The following is an 18,966-nucleotide window of genomic DNA, read 5'->3' on the forward strand; positions in this document are numbered from 1 at the left end:
TATACTACAATCTTTTAACAAGCACGTTTGAAAGGGAGAAGTCTGATTTGGTCCTTGACAATTTCTGGAAAGCACTGTTCAATCAGCTAATCTGGACACAGTCCAGGTTACCTGCTAGAGTTCGAGGTGGATGTTGGCTTCACTCCTGCTGTGCTTTGTGCCGGCCCCACAGAGCAAACATTCTCGTTCTTTCCATGGCAGCTGATTTTTTGGTGCCGGTTTCTGTTTGTTTCCCCTTTTCTCCATAAGCCTTGAGCAGAAAGGTTTTCACATTGCATCCCCATTCTGGTGATGAACTGTGGATTGGAAGTGGATTCCTGCAGGGTCAGGAACCGGGTCATGGTTCCCAGAATGGGTTGTGCCTGAATAATCTGTTTTCTAGATGTGGAACCTTGGGAGAACCGAGATGATATTTGGGAAGAGTTGCTGCCTTCTCTGGAAACAAAGAAGGGAAACTTAGTTCTTTTGGAGAACATTTGGGTTTGATTTAAATACCGAGAGTAGAGATTGGCTTGCTCTTTGATTTCACTCTACCTATATTAAGAGGGAAAGGAAATTAAATCCTCTAAAGAAATCATCACAAAGGGGAATCATTGTAATGGTAGAAATGGAGGTATAGAACTATGCAAAGAAAGCAGGAAGTGGAGTATCTCCCTCATCCCTTGAATCTAGTCATCTGTCCTGGCTTCAAGGTAGGCTTACTAGAAACTTCTGGCTCTTTATGTGAGATTCAGGTGGTAAGCCCTAAGTTTTTCAGATGATAGGTTACTAAAAGCAATGAGGAGTTTATATCCTTTGGTTTCTTTAATACTCATGCAGAGTTCAGAAAGAAATTACTCAGATCTAATTTCTAGTACTTAAGCCAATACCTAGTTCTAAAATGCTATTTATTTGTGTCTAAGTTTGTACATAATACCAACCTCATTTTTGTTGGGAGGGTGGGTTTTGTTTTTTGGGTTTTTTTTTTTTTTTTTTTTCATGAGTTTGAGTTTGGTTTATTTGAAATGAAATGCATCAGTTGTCATTTTGTCATTGCATTTCAGGTAGCTCATGGCCCCTTCATTGTGGTCATTTTAGCACATAATAACCCACAAAGTGGGGCTGAAGTTTGGATTTTTTTTCTTTGTTGCTAGAAATTCTTTTATCCATTTGTCCTTGAGACTGTAGTGATTACTTAATAGATGCAAAAAGAATGAATGGATGAGTGAATAACTAGTTTAATGTGTAGTTCTTTCACTTCTTGGGTGTTTCTTGGGTTTTATTTTTTGTTTTTTTTTGTTTTTGGGGGGTTTTTTTGCAGGATAATTGTAAATGTATATATTTTAATTGCACTGGTACATCGAACATGTCAGTGTCTCTACCACTGGACCAACAGAGCATTTTTCTGGCTAATGAGTGCCTGATAATAATGTCTTGATTTTCCTTTGGGACTAAACTACATAGGTTTTTTTCCTCCCAGCAGTAGGGGAGCACAGGTGATGGATCATTGATGTCATTTCAATTGTTATTTTTTAAAATAAATAAATTTATAAAAATGCTAAAAAGTGTCTTGAGTTTTGAGGAGTCTACATCCCTTGGGTTATGTTTATAATGGTTGGTAATCCATAAATACACATGCAAGTTCTGTGGACAGTGTGTCAAACTTACAGAGGTTGTCCAGCATCTCAGCTGTGTGTATCCCCTTGATCTCTTTTCCTTCCCTTTTGGTCCTTCCATCCTACTGAGGAGATTCTGACATCTGTGGGCTGATCATACATTTGGTCTTCTCACTGCAAGTGTTAATGAAAACATAATGAAACTAATTCCATTAGTAGGATTAGCCCTTTAGTTTTCACCAAAACAGCCTCAATTTATGGTGTGTTGTAGAACTAAAGATAGTGAAGACGTAACTTTTAGATTTTATTTATGTTAAAAAACATGCATTTTCTGATTGTTAGAAATCACAACATGCTCATCCTTTTATTGTTTTGTATTCACAAATCTGAGCAATGGACTGGCAGCTTCAGATATGCCATTTTCACACACATGTCAGGGACTTACTTGAGAAAAAACACCCCTGGGGAGCATCCCATGAGATCTAGTGATCCAACCTGGCAGACAACAGAAGTGGAAGAAACTTCCTAACAAGGAAAAGGACTGTTAAATAGCTTCGGTGTGTATTTAAAAAGTATCCTGAATTTGCTTGTCCTTAGAAAACTAAAAAGACGACCTAGAAACGAAATTCCTACTTTAGTGGTAAGGGGAAGAGACCACCCTATTGAATTTATCCCAGGTGATTAGTTTCGTCGTGGAAGCATCACCAGATTTCAAGGAGATCAAAAATTTCAGCTATTAACTATTTATATGCTCCGCCCTTGCCCGCCTTCCGCCCCTCCCCCCCGGGAGCCAGAGCGAGGGAAAAAGGCAATGGGAAGCAGCTGGGGCGGGGCCTCCGGCGGCTTTCCATTGGTACTGACCCAAGGAGCCCCGCGCTGATTGGTTGGTGGGAGAGACCGTAAGGGCCGTGGTTGCGGATTGGCTACTATTCGGAGTAAACTTGTTTCCGGTAGCTTGGCGGGCAGCCCCGCCGCCGCTATGGCGACCGGCGAGCGGGAGGCGGTGCCGCCTCAGTGGCCAGTAGAGGCCCGCTTGGCGGCGCTGCTGCCCGACCTGCTGGTTTTCAGGAAGCCCGGGGGATCAGAACCCGAGCTCGCCACGGCGCAGGGCGTCCTCCTTGGCGTCCACGTGACGGGTGAGGACAAGGGGAGGAGCGTCGCTCTCCCCGGCTTGCTGGAGGGCAGCTGTTGGCCTTCAGCTCATAGAGGCCTCGGCAGTTACTGGCCTGGCCCCGGAGCGAGCTAAGGCGCTCTTTCACTGCACTTTCCGCTGCCTCCGCGGGAAACAGGGTCATTTTCAGAGTAGGAGGACGCCTTTCGAGACGACCTTATGTATCCCGAGTTCACTTCAGAGATGGTGAAATTGAGGCTCAGAAAGGAGAAAGGACTTTAAAGCCATAGCAGGTTTTGGACCCAAGTTTTCCCCCAATCCAGAACATTTCCCAATAAGCATCCACCTAATCCAATGATTTTATTTGCTCAGTAATTCCTTCTTTGGGTCCATAAGTATGTGCCTGCCTTTATTCTAGGAGTTAAGAGACTTAGTAGCTACTATGAGAGGCCTTCATTTAACAGATATTTATGGAGTTTTATGTGTCATGGATATGAAGATGAGTGATTCAGGTGCCTGTCCTCGAGGAGCTCAGCTCACCATTTAAGTTCTCCATAAAGGTTTTTAATCCATTCTCCTTGTCAGTGATTTCTCTCTCCCTCACAGAGCAAGAGAATCCTGTCGTTTCCCTTGGCCAGGGAGTCTTAAGAGGGTATGATGGGAAAGGAGTAGCTGGATTCTGAGGAAAAAGGCACTTGTGGATGAATCTTCACCATCTGCAGCTTCTAGAAACGGAGGGGGGGGGGGGGGCTGCTCTGCACTCCCAGAGGCAGCAGCAATCAGCCTTGCTCTGAGTACTTGCTAAGGAACTTAGCAAGGATAATGAAATTACTCATCTTGAAGAGATATGCTTTCTTCACACTGGCCTGATGTGTGGAGGGGTTAGGGGTTAAAAGTTTAGGATTTGCAGCTAACGTAGTCATTTGTGCTTTGTTGGTCAGGGTTTACAGCATTAATGGACAGGTTCAGCCTGAGCTGCAAGTTGGAACATGACATGGACAAACTGGCCCACATCTTCAGCTATTACATTAGTGACATCGTGGAGCGTGAGTGACCACTGTAGGGGAGCAAGGATGTGTGCTGGGCTCCTGAGGGTTTGTAACACAAGGACGCCTGGGGTTCTTTAAAACAGATACTAAAGGGTCATTCCTTTGCTGTCACTCATCTTTTATTTCTTCAGGTTTGCCACGAACAAGCTAGATCTTTGCCTGTATCTGTCATTCTCCTCAATCTCACATCTGTTGACTCAGTGTTCAGAAAGGGGGAAAAATGCTAATTTTAATTTGTACTTTGCATGTTTGTATTAATTAGTAAATTAAGGTGTCCCTCAGGTTGTCTCTTCTAACCAGAATATAATGGGCCTCTTGTGCGTATATAAGATGTAATTTATAAAACACCTTCCCATTCTGTTATTGCATTTTGATCCTGTGAGGTAAGAATGAGTATTCTTTCTTTCTTTCTTTTTTTGGCCTTTTTAGGGCCACACACATGGCATATGGAGGTTCCCAGGTTAAGGGTCAAATTGGAGCTGTAGCCGCCGGCCTACACCACAGCCACAGCAATGCTAGATCTGAGCCGTGTCTGCAACCTACATCACAGCTCATGGCAATGACAGATCCTCAACCCACAGATCAAGGCATCCTTCTGGATGCTAGTCAGATTTGTTTCCCCTGAGCCATGACGGGAACTCCAGTATTTTCTGCCATGTGTTAAACTTGTGGGTATTTGCCTAATCTGGGGGGAAAAGAAACCTTTTTGTTTGTACAGTAAACATGTTTTGAGTACCTGACCTATGACATACACTGCAATAGGCGCAGGGAGTGCAAAACCCTCCTCTTCAAGGAGCTTTCAGTCTAGTTAGGTCTACCTAACAAATTGGTCCTATACCCTTTAGTACTAATAAAATATTCCCTTCCTTTACTGACAGTGTCCCATAGAGTTCTGGCTATCATTCTAAGAGTCACCACAATAGTTACTTTGCGGCATCTACTTTAGCCATATAAATGGCTATGTGAATCACCCCTTACCCCTGAGGAACAAGTATAAGTCTTTCCGCTGATCTCATCAAGTTTTTGTGGGGAGTTTTTTGTTTGTTTGTTTTGCTTTTTAGGGCCACATCTGCAACATATGGAGGGTCCCAGGCTAGGGGTCCAATCAGAGCTACAACTGCCGGCCTACGCCACAGCCACAGCAATGCTGGATCCTTAACCACTGAGTGAGGCCAGGGATCAAACCCACAACCTCATGGTCTCTAGTCGGATTCGTTTCCGCTGCACCATAATAGGAACTCCTTTCACACAAGAGGAGTCCTCGTGGATACTAGTCGGGTTCATTAACCACAGAATCACAATGGGAACTCCAGATCTCATCAAGTTTAGATCTTGATGAAAGGGGGAGATATAAATGATGTAGCATGTTTGTGTTGTAACACCAGAATCTTCTGGGTACTGGAAATACATGGGAAAGTAAGACACAGTACCTGCCCTCTTGCAGTTTCTATTTTAGCAGGAGAGAAAAATAAGTAAATAAGATAATAATAGGGTATATATTCTAGAAAGGACATAGTTGAGGTTTAAAAAAAAAAAAAAAAGGGGAGTTCCCGTCATGGCGCAGCGGAAATGAATCTGAGTAGGAACCATGAGGTTGAGGGTTCAATCCCTGACCTCGATCAGTGGGTTAAGCAGCCAGTGTTGCCATGGGCTGTGGTGTAGATTAAAGATGCGGCTCAGATCCTGCATTGCTGTGGCTGTGGTGTAGGCCGGCAGCTATAGCTCTGATTCAACCCCTAGCCTGGGAACCTCCTTGTGCCGCGGATAGGGCCCTAAAAAGACAAAATAAATAAATAGAAAAGAAAAGTTGAAAGGGTTTCTGTATTAGAGAGGTCTTGGGAGGCTCTTCTGAAAAGGTGTCATGTAAGCTAAGACATTAAGGATGAGAGGAGCATCTTGCGAAGAGCTAGGGGTAAGACATTTCAGGAAGAAGAGTGCTGAGTATAAAGGTTCTGAGGTGGAGAAAGCTTGGTGGGTTCTAGAAACTGAGAAGGCCAATGTGGCTAGAGCATAGTTAGCAGGGAGAAGAGTGGCTTGAGGTGAGATTGGAGATCATCAAGCTCTGTAGTTCTTTCAGAGTTTGGATTATTTATTTTTGTACAAAAGTTCATATTTTTTGTCTTTTTAGGGCTGCACCCTGAGCATATGGAAGTTCCCAGGCTAGGAGTCGAATTGGAGCTGCAGCCGCAGCCACATCCACAGTAACATGGGATCCCAGCCATGTCTGTGAGCTGTGCCACAGCTTACAGCAACACCAAATCCTTAACGCATTGAGCTGGGCCAAGGATAGAACCCTCGTCCTCATGGCTACTAACTGGGTTCATTACCTCTGAACCACTATAGAAACTCCCTGATTCACACTCATTTTAGCTGTCTCCCGGAGATAGAAATTATGTATCATGTATGTATTATAACACTAGAAACTCCTGGATACTAGAAATACATGGGCAGGCAAGACACAGCGCTTGTCCTCGTGGAGACTGTATTATAGGGAACTGTTGGAGGGTATGGTAGAGGCAGTGGAGCAGTTATGGGGAGATGGAGATTTCATCTAGTTTAGCGATTCTCCACCTTGGCAGCACGTTAGATAACCACTGAGGAAACCTTAAAAATATCCTCATATGGAGTTCCCGTCGTGGCTCAGTAGTAATGAACCCAACTAGGATTTTTGAGGATGCAGGTTCGATCCCTGGCCTTGCTCAGTGGGTTAAGGATCTGGCATTGCTGTGAACTGTGGTGTAGGCCAGCTGTAAAGCAGCCAATCTGGTAGGATTTGGTGGTGTTCCTGAAGCCAAAGGGGAAGTAATGTTTCTAGAAGAAGAGGGCCATCCTAGCTGGGTTGGAAATAAACAGTGTCAAGTACAGAGATGTCAGAAAAAGAGTGAAAATAGCAGGATGAATGCTGTTGATTTTGGAAATTTTAGTGAAGTTGTGGAGGTGGACTTCAGATTGGAAAAAACTGAGAAGAGAATGGTAGAGGAAAAAACAAATGGACCACAAAATATATGAGGAAAAACTCAGTAGGCCATTCTTTTCATCATGTATGATTCTTCCATGATCTGGCGTAGCTCTGATTTTCACTCACTTTCCTCTCTCTCCCTTACTTGATTTCAGATGTGCTCTGTTTTGGAGGGGATATCCTAAATATCACAGGTATTTTTTAGTTTTTCTTTTTCTTTTGCCTTTTTAGGGCCACACCCACAGCATATGGAGGTTCCCAGGCTAGGGGTCCAGTCGGAGCTGTAGCCACTGGCCTACACCATATCCACAGCAACACGAGATCCGAGCTGAGTCTACAACCTACACCACAGCTCACGGATCCTTAATCCACTGAGCGAGGCCAGGGATTGAACCTGCATCCTCCTGGATACTAGTCAGATTCATTTCTGCTGAGTCACGACAGGAACTCCTGTTTATCTAATACTTAAAGCCCTGTAAGTGAGGAAGACTATATTTAGGTGGAATTTTTCCCATTTGTTTCTTCAGCATTGTTTGATGGTTTAGTAGGTACTGGGTCCTGGGGAAGCAAAGATGAGGAAGACAGTCTCTGCCTTAAAGGATCTCCCAGTCTACTGGAAAAGCCTTGTCCATATTAAGCTCCTGTGTACTTTACATTTTGTTCAGATTGAATGATAGGAAAATAAGTGCCTATAAAGCATTCATGAGATCACTAATGAGAAACTTGATCATTCGTAGCAGAAGCTAAGTATAAGATAGAGAAGTCTAGCTTGTCTCCTATCTGGAGAACTCTTAGGATAATTAACAGCTAAATGCCACAGAGTTGACCTGTCTTTTCATTTAAACTTAATAAAACACTTAAAATCTTAAAACTCAACTTGAATGTAAACCCTCATTTTTTGAACCTCTTAACTAGTACCTCTTCCCTGATGGAGAGATTACCAAAAATTGCCTTAGGCTTTAGGAACATTTCAGTTTCTACCTAGTCATATTTTTATAAGCTGAATGGTTTCAAGGATCTAAGGCAGTATTTTGACCTAGCATAAGGTATCGGACCAAGAAACCTCGTCTGATACCTTGCGTGATATCTTCTGCATTATTGGGGGCTACACCATGGCAGTTGCATCCCAAATACTTCATCTCTGTCAGCCTGTCTTGTGTGTCTCTACAGGGAATGGGCTCCTGGCACTCTGGACAGTAGAACAGAATCAACTGAGTGACATCATTACCCTCGTGGCAAAATGCAGTCTGGAGATACAGGAGAAGTTTGGGATCTACCATACCAGAGAAGGCCAGGACTTGCAGCTAAAGATAGGTATTAGCTACTGAAAGAGTGATCAATTGAAAAAAAAAAAAAAAAAAAAAGCCCACCATAAAACATTCAAAGGAGGGAGTTCCCATTGTGGTGCAGCAGAAACAAATCTGACTAGTATCCATGAGGATGTGGGTTTGATCCCTGGCCTCGCTCAGTGGGTTGGGGATCTGGCATAGCCGAGAGCTGTGTGGTTTAGGCTGCAGATGCAGCTCAGATTCCGAGTTGCTGTGGCTGTGGCCTAGGCTGGCAGCTATAGCTCCAATTCAACCCCTGGCCTGGGAACTTCCATATGCCTCAGGTATGACTCTAAAAAGCAAAATAATAATAGTAATAATAATAATACAAATATAAATGACAACTTGGAAAGGAAAATATTTGCAACATATGCAAAGTTGAATTTTCCTATAGAAAGAACACCTAGAAATCAAGAAAAGACTAACATTCTAAGAGAACAATGAGCAAAGAACATGAATAAATGGCACATAAATAAATCATTCCTTGTAATTTGTGGAAAAACTTGTCAACCTTATAATAAGAAAAATGCCAATTGAAAGTATGTTGAGGTCATTTCTTACAGATATGGAAGAATTCAGGTGCTGAACACACTGTTGGTGAGGCTGTGAGAAATAAGCTTCTCCCACAGTGCTGGTGGGAGTCAGCAGTGGTACAGCTTCTGTGGAGGGTGACTCAGTAATCTCTGCCAAGATCACAAATGGATTTATTTCTCAACCCAGAAATCCTACTTCTCACATTTATTTTGGGGCTATACCTGAGTATTTATAAGATGTCATATGTATAGGATTATTGATTGTAATATGGATTATAATAAAAGGTTGAAAACAGAAGTTCCCTTGTGGCTCAATGGGTTAGGGATCAAGTGTGTCATTGCTGCAGCTCGGGTCACTGCTATGGCTAAGTTTTGATCCCTAGCCTGGAAACTTCCACATGCCAGCTGAAAAGAAAAGAAAAAAAGGTTGAAAACAATCTGCTTATAGGAGACTGGTTAAATAAATAGTATGTCTGCTCAATGAGATTCTCTTCAACTTTAAAGATGTTCTGATATAGCAGTGTCTGCAAAATATAAATGAGAAAAAGCTAGATGCAAAGCACTGTTAGTACACAAACTTCTGTGTAAGGAGGAAAAATAAAAATTTTTCTTATTTGCTTAATGTTTGTATAAAGAAATACTGAAAAGATATATAAGAAACTAATAAATGTTACCTATTGGGGGAAAATAGTGTAAATAGATATGTAGGTGAAATCAAGACTTCTTAAAAAATTTTTTTAGGGTCGCAGTTGCAGCATATAGAAGTTCCTGGACTGGGGCTCAAATCAGAGCTACAGCTGAGGTCTGCACCACCAGCCACAGCAACACCAGATCCAAGCCACATCTGCCACCTAAGCCATACCTTGCACCCACATCTGATCCTTAACTCACTGAGTGAGGCGGGATCAAACCCACATCCTCGTGGGTACTAATCAGGTTCTTAACCCTCTGAGCCACAACAGGAACCCCTTTTTAATTTTTTAAAGTAGAGTTTATTTACAGTGTTGTGCCAATTTCTGCTGTACAGCAAATGGACCCAGACATACACATACACACACACACTTTTTCTCATACTATCTTCCATTGTGTTCTATGCCAAGAGATTAGATATAGTTCCAGTACAGTAGGACCTCGTTGCTTATCCATTCGAAATGTAACAGTGTTGGCACCCTCTTTAATACTGCAGGCTGCCTGCTCCACTACAGCAACCCCTGCCCTCACTCTACCTCAGCCATGTACCTGAGTACTGGGGACCCAGTTCTCTGGAGTTCTGTGGAGTTCTGTCCCTACACTCTGGCCTCCAGTATCCGCAGTGCCCTGTGAGTTCTAGCTGCCTGAGACTCCTAGCCCTGTCTCCTCAACTCAGGGAACCCACAGGCTGCCTCTGGGTTTCCCTTCCCTGAGATGTGCACTGGAAACTCTGGGCAGTGAACTGGGGTATCAGAGGGTTCACCTTACTTGTTTCTCATCTCTCAAGCATACTGTCCCTAATTACCTAATATCCAATATCTTGAAAACTATTCTCTTGCTATTTTATGTATTTTTCCAGTCCCTCAGTTGTTCCAGTTATTATGGTAAATTCACTTCCTGGTATTGCATCTTGACCAAAAGTATGTGTCTTTTAAAACTACCTTTTAAAAAGGTAAAACTACCTTTCCTTCATTTTTAGTGTGGATGGGGTGACTTACCTAAGGGCAGACTTCTCCTATTTATAGTCATTGTTTTCCTTGCAAGCAGACCACTTTTTCAGCTCTTATTAGCAGTAAGAAATCCCCAAGGGCAAGAAAAACAGGAGGCACAAAAAAAAAAAAAAAAGTGTGTGGCAAAGACCATGCGTGGTAAAATACCGATTTTCTATTCGCTCAGCCCTAATAACATATGAGGAGACCCAGTGTGTTCTCGGTGGCAGCAGTTTCTGAGCATAACTGTTGGGTCTCTGCCATCAGGACTAGCTGTCCATTAGAAGATCAGTTTAGACACAAGACTCTTGGACGCCTAGGAGCTCTTGTTTCTTCCCTCATCCAGGCCAGGGTTGTTTGAATGTCTCTCTCTAGGTGAGTTTAAGACAGAAAGTAATCCGGGGCACGGATCATTTTTGAGGGTGAACTCACCTAAACTTCTACAACTCTGGGCAATAAGGAGATTGGCATGATGCATAAAGCCGTGTGAGGATCCCAGACCCCACCGTTTGCATAGTTTTCTACCTGAGTTTGTCTCTTCACCACTTGTCTCCTTTTCTCTGGACAGGTCTGTCTGCAGGTCGGATTTCCCAGGTTATCATTGGAGACGAGCAGCGACAGTACCTCCTGGTGATTGGGCGGGATATAGACGGTGTCCAGTTAGCTCAGCGGTTGGCTCAGGCAAATGAGATTGTCTTGTCCTGGAACTGCTGGAAGCTCTGTGAGCAGTACATGTTTGAAGTGGAAATCATGAGGGAGGATGAAGCTGTGAAGGTAGGAGGCTGGTCACATCCACCGAACGTCCTGAAAAGGCCCTCCTACTACACAGGGCAGTGCTCTGGTGGTGCTCAACACCAGACCCCACCAACAACCACTGGAACTCTATTTTGGAGGGAGGTGAGGGATATTCTCACTGGAAGGTAGGTGAGGCTGAACGGTAAGGCTGAAAAGATAAGTGACAAACAAGGGAGATGGCATCCTTAGCCCCTCTGTTAAGGAACCAGAGGTAATCCACTTGGTGGGCGAGCACAGAATTGAGCAGTTTCCTTTCTATAGTTAAGAGATATGCGGATCATTGACCCATTTGATTTTGATGAGCATTTTGACAAGTGCCTCAATTACTTGCCACATTACCGGACAAGTGCTGGTAAGTTATTTTGTCTTTTGTACCCAGGCTACAGATTTCAAAGATTAATTTTCCGTATGGCTGGGGACATTTGGTTTGTTTTCCTTTTTCTCAGACATTCTAAGAACTGCCCTGGAGTTGGATCCAGACTCTGCACTTGAGCAAACCCTGCGGAAGCACATAATGAAAAACCTTTTGAAAAAGGTTATTTCCTTTGTTCTTGAGTCATGGTGTAGACTGTGTGTATGCTTGTGTAAACAAATGTATGAGTGTGCAAGCATTTATATTGATCCAGTTCATTTCCTGTTCCCCAAGGTACAACCAGCAGATTTTCCCATCTGCACCAGTTGCTGTGATGACATGTCTTATAAGTTTAAATTTCTCAGTCCTAAAAAGTAGAACCCATATTTGATTTTGTTTGTCTTTCTAGAAACTATTACACTATAAACAGGATATAGAGTTATATGCTTGGCAAATGTGTATTGATTGCTTGTGCGTATATGAATCTATGTGAATTCCTTAGTATGTGATATAACGAATAATAGAATTAGACATAATAAACCGTGTCTTAGGAAATATTTGGCAAATTCATCAGTGAATTAGGTTTAAAGTCAAACCGTTTTAACTCCAAGTGCACTGGTTGGTATATCTTTTATACCTCTTGAACCTGAATTTTAAGTTTTTTATCTGACATCCATAAGTTATCTTTTCATGTTTACCATGGAGCAAAGAATTTAAATGCCTAAACATGATACCGAAAGTTGGAGATACAGGCAAGGTAACTCACCGTGTCTTTGTAGATTGATGAAGGCCAACCTATGGAGTATATATCTGAATTCCGTACCGTAACTATGGTTTTGGTCAGCCTAGAATTCCACAAGACAGCATGGATGTTGCATCTGTGTCATCTTATCCAGGAGGCTGCCTTATACATCTCCACAGTGATAGAGAAAGGGGGTGGCCAACTGAGCCGGATCTTTATGTTTGAGAAAGTAAGTACAAAGGAACTTGACACATCAGCATTAAAGGTGAGAACTAGTAGCTTATGACCAGTTTCTCTCACGTAACACAGGCATAAGTCAGATTCCCTGCTACTTATTTTTTAGTAAGATATATTACATTAAAACTTCAACTAATACCATGTAAGGGGTGAGATGTTCTAGTTAGTTTAATTTTCAGGGTAACTCAGTGTTATTCTCCATATCCTTTTTCATCCTGTTCTTGTTGAAAAATCCTCAGGAAAGCATAAAGAATGCTTTTCTGGCTCTATTTGTAAAGTAAATGTAATCAGATCCTTCTGAGATAATTCAGAAGCTTAAAAAAGAGCAGTATCATACTTGACATTATAGGTAAAGGAAATACAGAGATAGACTTAGCTCAAGGTAGACACTAGAAATTAAATTTTAGAAGTTCTTTTTTGTTTTTTTTTGTTTTGTTTTGTCTTTTAGGGTCACACCCATGGCACATGGAATTTCCCAGGCTAGGGGTTGAATTGGAGCCATAGCCACCAGCCTATACCACAGCCACAGCAGCTTTCGGATCTGAGCCACATCTTCGACCTGCGTCACAGCTTGGAGCAATGCCAGATTTTTAACCCACTGAGCAAGGCCAGGATATTGAACTCACATCCTCATGGGACATTAGTCTGGTTCTTCTTTTTTTTTTTTTGCTTTTTTTTTTTTTTTTTTTGCTTTTTAGGGCCACACCTGAGGCATATGGAAGTTCCCAGGCTAGTGGTTGAATTAGAGCTACCGCTGCCAGCCTACACCACAGCAATGCTGGATCCAAGCCACATCTGCGACCTATACCACAGCTCACGGCAGCACCAGATCCTTAACCCACTGAGCAAGGCCAGGGATCAAACCTGCATCCTCTTGGATCCTAGTCGGGTTTATTAATCACTGAGCCATGAAGGGAACTCCACTAGTCGGGTTCTTAACCCACTGAGCCACAACAGGAACTCCTGAATTTGAAAAGTTCTTGACATCAGTTTCCCTTGTTCAGTTCTTTAAATAGTTAAGTCAAGATTTTATTTCTTCTTTTTCTTTTTAAATTTACATGTTGATGTGGCCTGGAATGTCCATTTCATGAATTATATAGAATCCTGTATTCCTGATAGAAAACCAGCGAGAAAGGGATCTGTTTTCATTCAGGGGAGTTGGTCAGTTGAGGCAAGCCATATTTCTTCCCCAGGTCAAGTTCCCAATCTTTCTTTGTCATCTATCTCAGGGCTGCATGTTCCTCTGTGTTTTCGGCCTTCCTGGGGATAAGAAGCCAGATGAGTGTGCACATGCCCTGGAGAGTTCCTTCAGCATCTTCAGCTTCTGCTGGGAGAATCTTGCTGAGACCAAGTGAGGAGGAAGGTGGGGCAGAGAGGAGCTCCTCAGGCCCAGGGGGCTCTTTAGGCCGGGCAGGAGGCAGTAACAAGTAGCAGGGGTTGAGGACGTCCAGAGTGTGCCTAGCAGGGAGGGAGCATGCTAAGGGAAGTCAGAAAACAAGATATATTAAGAAATCACTGGAATTATGTACTGGATACCCAGGGGAAATAAATGTAAGTTTCCATTCAGTGGCGTGAGAGAGGAAGAGGTACAGAATACGCATGGCCTATATAACTAATGTGATACCATTGTAGAGGCATGCTCATTGGACATTAGTACTGAAAAGGAACTTAGAGATTATTTGATCCATCTCTTTACTTTATCAATAAGAAAAACACTACAGTTGCTTCAAACACTTAGCCCAAAGCAGTTATGTCATGTCCCTTCTTTCAGGCTTGATGAGATCTACAGCCTCCTTCCCAGTCGTATCTCCAGTATGAGTGTGCTGAGCCTTCCTTTGCATTGCTAGTCTATTCTGGTTTCAAATTTTGCATTGACATCTGGTCTTTAAGAGCCCTGCTGTTACCTTTAGTCCTGAATAAGATAGTCATTTCTTTTGTTGTTAGAGGCTATCTTACAATGCCCTTAGACCAGTCTGACTCTTAGACCATAACTTGGTCCTTTCAGTCTTATTTTGTTTAAAATATAGTACGTATTAAGAGCTAGGTAGGATCTTAGAGTTCCTTAATTTAAGCTAAGATCCAGAGATTATGTTGGAAAGCCAAATAGCTTGACAGTGTTAGATCCTGAAAGCAAGTTTTCCAGGTCAGTGTTTTTTTTCCTTGAAGATAATTACTAACTTAGTAATTTCCCAGAGTGTGTTTGGTAGAATACTTTCATGGCTGAATATGTTTGGGAATTGATGCAACTCTATTTCCTTCTTGAAGGTTCACAAATTACATTAACACTAAAGGTTCTGAGTAATCTTACAGTGAAGAAATTTGTTATATTTTGCTTTATTCAATATTTCCCAAATTTACTTGGTCACCAAACACGAGGACTTATAATCACCCAGAAGAATGAATGTTCTAAGGAGCATATTTCAGGAAATGTTGTACCAAACAGATGCTGAAGCCTGCCTTCTTCACCTGTAATTCATCTGTAGAGACAGTCCCTTAGAAGTGCCTGTGGGGCTTTGGTAGCAGATACTGTTGCTCATCCAAGTCTCCTTTTTCTATGACCTGGTTCATTTGGGGTCATTTTATATATTCCTCATTCTAGTCTAGGAAATACCTTCAGTTTTCAGTGCATTTACAGAAGAAAGATGATTCCACATCCAGTGATTGATTGGGCTTTTCTGGTCTGTGACTATTTCTCCAGGATTTTTTTGAGGCCCAGGGAGTGTAGTCTCTATCTCATCATTACAGTTTGCAGCACCAGAAATACTTTATGTCTATGAATAAGTAATGTATATTTCATCAGTGAAGATCGCTAGAATTTTTTTAGAAAGGACAGAACATGGACCACTGGGATGAGCAAGGGAGAATTATAAAATACAATAGAAAGAAATAACCAAGTGAAAAAGTGTTACTTGTTTTGTTATCATAGTCTTGCTAATAGCTGAGTTTCTTGAATGCACAAATGCATTCGTTCAACAAGCATTCATTGAACACAGCCACAAGCCAGGCACTATGCTAGGTGTGGCAGACCTAAAGAGAAGAAAGACATTACCTTCTTAGCTCAGTAAACAACTTACTTTAATACAGTGAAATTTAAATGTTGGAATAAAATGCTGTTGGAGCTACAAAAAGTGCTATGGGAAGACATAGTTCTCCCCAGAGGTATTAGACACCAAGGTCTTGACTACAGAGAGATTTGTGGGTTTTTTTGGCCACCCTGCAGCATATGAACTTCCCAGGCCAGGGATCAGATCTGAGCCACAGTTGCCACAGCTGCCACAACACCAAATCCTTAACCCACTGTTCCAGGCATCGAACCTGCGTCCCAGAGCTTCCAAGACATGATTCCATTGTGCCATAGTGGGAACTCCTAGAGATGATTTTGAGCCAGGTTAAAAAGGAAAGCATTCAGCATGTGGAAAAAGTGGGAAAGGGCCCTTTTTTAGGGTGCACTCGAGGCATATAGAGGTTTCCAGGCTAGGAGTTGAATCGGAGCTGCAGCTGCCAGCCTACACCACAGCCACAGCAACACCGGAGCTGAGCCACGTCTATGACCTACACCACAGTTCATGGCAATGCTGGGTCCTTAACCCAGTAAGCAAGGCCAGGGATCGAACCTGTGTCCTCATGGATCCTAGTTGGATTCGTTTTCTCTGAGCCACAACGGGAACTCCCAGAAAGGGCATTTTAGACAAAGGGAGAATTGTGAAACATCAGCAGTAATTTTTTAGTCTTATTCTTGCTGTGACAGCAGAATTGACTGGTTGGTTCTTGTCTTGTGTGGCTCTGACTCACCCTGGGCAGTGGGTCCAGAGAATGAATGTAAGAGTGCTCAATCCTGCCTTAGAGGAAGACAGGAGAAATTTGATGGCTGGGAGACAACAATGTTAGGGTTATTGCCACTTTTCATGCTTTCTGTGAACAACTGAAAATTGTTTATTTCTAAATTTGACTTAAAACTAATTCTGCTTCATTGCATTCTCTTTCTCCAGATGCATATCTTGTTATCTGTCACATGAAATTTTCACATCAGTCAAGTAAATCTGCTTATTCTCTTGTGCATGAATTGTTCACTGCCGCCTTTGAGCCTTTTCCTCACCTTGGAACAGTAGATGCCCTCTTTTTAAATAATCTATATTTCCAGTGCTTTCCCATCCATGGTCTAGCTAAGACCCCCTTTCCTTCCACCTCTTCCAATTTCAAACACCTCCTATGCTCTAATTACTTAGTTTTGTACAAACATACCAGGATTGCCAAGGCCTATGCCTTTTCCCACTGGACAGAAGGCTGTTGCTCCACCTAGGCTTTCAAGGTCGATCATGTGTCCTCTCCTTTATGAATACGTTTTCTCTTCTCCAGTATCAGTTAATACATCCCTTTGTTTGCTCTGTTCATTGGCTGTACTGATCTCTAAATGTAATATTTGTCTTGCTAACTTATAAATACATCTCTTCAACTCCCTCAAATCTCCACCAACCACCAGTCCAGATTGAACTTCTCCAGGGCAAGATATTATAAACACCTAGCCCAGTACTTGGTATTGTACATGCTTCTCAGTGCTTATTAAATGAACAAATATATGCATGCATGGATGGAGAATGAAAAAATTTTATTTGCTTTAAAAATTTTATTTCAAAGATTAATTTGCTTTAGCAAGCCTTCCACCAGCAGCCTGACATTCTGAGTATTCCTTTACTCTTATATTCTAGCATTATTTGACCACTAGCCCTTTATAGACAGTTGATGTATTTTTCATTTGGGGGTTTTATGTGGAGCACATAGTGTAGTGGAAACAACATTGGTATTGGGGTCAGAGGCCTGGATTCTCATTCTGGCACTAATATTAACTTTTGTATAACTCTGGGAAAGTTAACTCCTTGAGTATTTTTTTCTTTTGTCAAATGGGTTTTAAATATTTGCCCTGTGTACCTCACATATTTGTTGTTAATTATCCCTCAAAGGACCAGATGAGGTAATGAATTTGAAAGCACTTCAAAAAGCACATGTAAAGTATCTGACAGATACAAGATATTTTTAGTGTTTTTACTAATAATAGCTCCTCAACTAAAATTCTTAGCTTGGGGGGAACCTTCTGTTCCTTTGGGCTGTCTCCCTGATATTCTGTATTTTGTATCCACCATGTGATACAGGTTGACAGCAGCCTCTCGCCTTTTCCGTTTTGAGTTGTAGAACTAGACTTCCAGATCTAGGGACTGGCAGATCTAGCGCCTAACTTGGAGGCTTCTGAGTATGTATTTATCCACTGATGCTTTTCTGATCCCCAGGCTTGTTTCCATCAGTGTCACTAATGGACCGGTATTCTGTGGCATGGTTGGCGCAGTAGCAAGACACGAATATACAGGTAGAGTAGGACACTGGGTTACCTCTGTGACTCAGGGGGTGAAGGTGGAGGAGGTGATCCAAAAATTCCCCATCCTTTTCTTCACTATCTCCCTGATACAGTTATTGGCCCAAAAGTAAGCCTTGTGGCAAAAATGATAACTGCTTATCCAGGTTTGGTATCCTGTGATGAGGTTACGTATCTAAGATCTATGCTTCCTGCTTACAACTTCAAGAAACTCCCAGAGAAAATGATGAAAAACATCTCCAACCCAGGGAAGATATATGAATACCTTGGCCATAGACGGCGTATGTGAGTGTCATTATGTGTTAGTTCACTCCCATCTCTTTTATAGAATCAGCATAGGAATAGTCAGGGCTTGATTATATGAAATTAGAAAGTACTGGCCTGCTGGAATAAGAGACGTAGGAGGAGGGTTTCATGTCTGTGATGTGTAGCTTTTTTAAAAAAAAATTCTTTATTTTTGCTTTTTAGGGCCGTACCCATGGCACATGGAGGTTCCTAGGCTAGGGGTCAAATCAACTGTAGCTGCCGGCCTACACCACAGACCACAGCAATGCCAGATCCTTAACCCACTGAGCGAGGCCAGGATCAAACCCTCGTCCTCATGGATGCTAGTGGGGTTCGCTAACACTGAGCCATGATGGGAACTCCCCCAATCTATTTTGAATTGACACATTTCCCTTTGTCCTTTTTCCCAGAATGTTTGGGAAGAGACATTTGGCCAGAGAGAGAGATAAAAATCAATCTTTGCTAGGTAAGTTTTCTTTTTTACATTAAATCTTACTTTTGTCAGCTGTAGATGGTGAAATGTGATTTAAAAAACAAAATGGGAGACTAACTGCTTCTGACCTTGTATTAAAAAATAGAGAGAAACCTTCTTAATGAATTTATGTTAATTTGGAAGAGGACTTGCCATTTCTTTCTCATGTTGACTGTTTAAATTTCAGGTTCCAACATTTAGTAAGAATCTTCGTTAGTCAGAGTTCACTTGAAGTCTGATCAGCTTGTTGCACATCATCTTTAGAGGGAAATTCCTCGTCCTGAAATAGTGATGATAGCACTGGAACTGTCCCACCCACACTGTACATTCCCGGTCTTTATATATATAGATAGATGCCACAACGGGAACTCCTGTATTTGTTTTATCTCTATCCATTAGTCCATTATTTTCACATAGCAGTGACAGACTTTGAACACCAAACGGAAGTTTTACAAATGGCTAAG

At 42.1% G+C, this 18,966-nt stretch overlaps 2 protein-coding genes across 7 annotated transcripts in view; both read left to right on the forward strand.

Annotated features, from left to right (window-relative positions):
- Window positions 1-2,568: 2,568 nt before the first annotated feature.
- Window positions 2,569-11,196, forward strand: LOC125136088 (adenylate cyclase type 10-like). Its single transcript, XM_047796717.1, has 5 exons — window positions 2,569-2,731; window positions 3,648-3,752; window positions 6,870-6,908; window positions 7,885-8,028; window positions 10,823-11,196. Exons 1-5 carry the CDS (start codon window positions 2,575-2,577, stop codon window positions 11,176-11,178), a joined length of 801 nt encoding a protein of 266 aa, XP_047652673.1. The 5' UTR covers window positions 2,569-2,574; the 3' UTR covers window positions 11,179-11,196.
- A 3-nt stretch (window positions 11,197-11,199) lies between these two features.
- LOC125136085 (adenylate cyclase type 10-like) overlaps window positions 11,200-18,966 on the forward strand; it is a 29,750-nt gene continuing 21,983 nt past the window's right edge. For 2 of the 6 annotated variants that reach the window (XM_047796710.1, XM_047796711.1), the window contains exons 1-7: window positions 11,204-11,401; window positions 11,496-11,584; window positions 12,181-12,372; window positions 13,610-13,731; window positions 17,663-17,739; window positions 17,841-18,030; window positions 18,441-18,496. In XM_047796710.1, coding sequence (XP_047652666.1) covers window positions 11,320-11,401; window positions 11,496-11,584; window positions 12,181-12,372; window positions 13,610-13,731; window positions 17,663-17,739; window positions 17,841-18,030; window positions 18,441-18,496 — 808 coding nt within the window. In that variant the 5' untranslated portion in view covers window positions 11,204-11,319. Of the gene's footprint in view, window positions 11,402-11,495; window positions 11,585-12,180; window positions 12,373-13,609; window positions 13,744-17,662; window positions 17,740-17,840; window positions 18,031-18,440; window positions 18,497-18,966 lie in introns of those variants that run through there. The other 4 variants (XM_047796712.1, XM_047796713.1, XM_047796714.1 and 1 more) reach the window with 4 other exon arrangements.

This window comes from Phacochoerus africanus, chromosome 9 (genome assembly GCF_016906955.1).
Source record: "Phacochoerus africanus isolate WHEZ1 chromosome 9, ROS_Pafr_v1, whole genome shotgun sequence".
Lineage (NCBI taxonomy): Eukaryota > Metazoa > Chordata > Mammalia > Artiodactyla > Suidae > Phacochoerus > Phacochoerus africanus.

Excerpts from the sequence above, each read along its gene's own strand:
- LOC125136088 (XM_047796717.1), top strand. The coding sequence starts at position 2,575 with ATGGCGACCGGCGAGCGGGAGGCGGTGCCGCCTCAGTGGCCAGTAGAG. Across the intron at positions 2,732-3,647 it reads CCTTGGCGTCCACGTGACGG|GGTTTACAGCATTAATGGAC; the intron begins GTGAGGACAAGG and ends TTTGTTGGTCAG. Across the intron at positions 3,753-6,869 it reads CATTAGTGACATCGTGGAGC|ATGTGCTCTGTTTTGGAGGG; the intron begins GTGAGTGACCAC and ends ACTTGATTTCAG.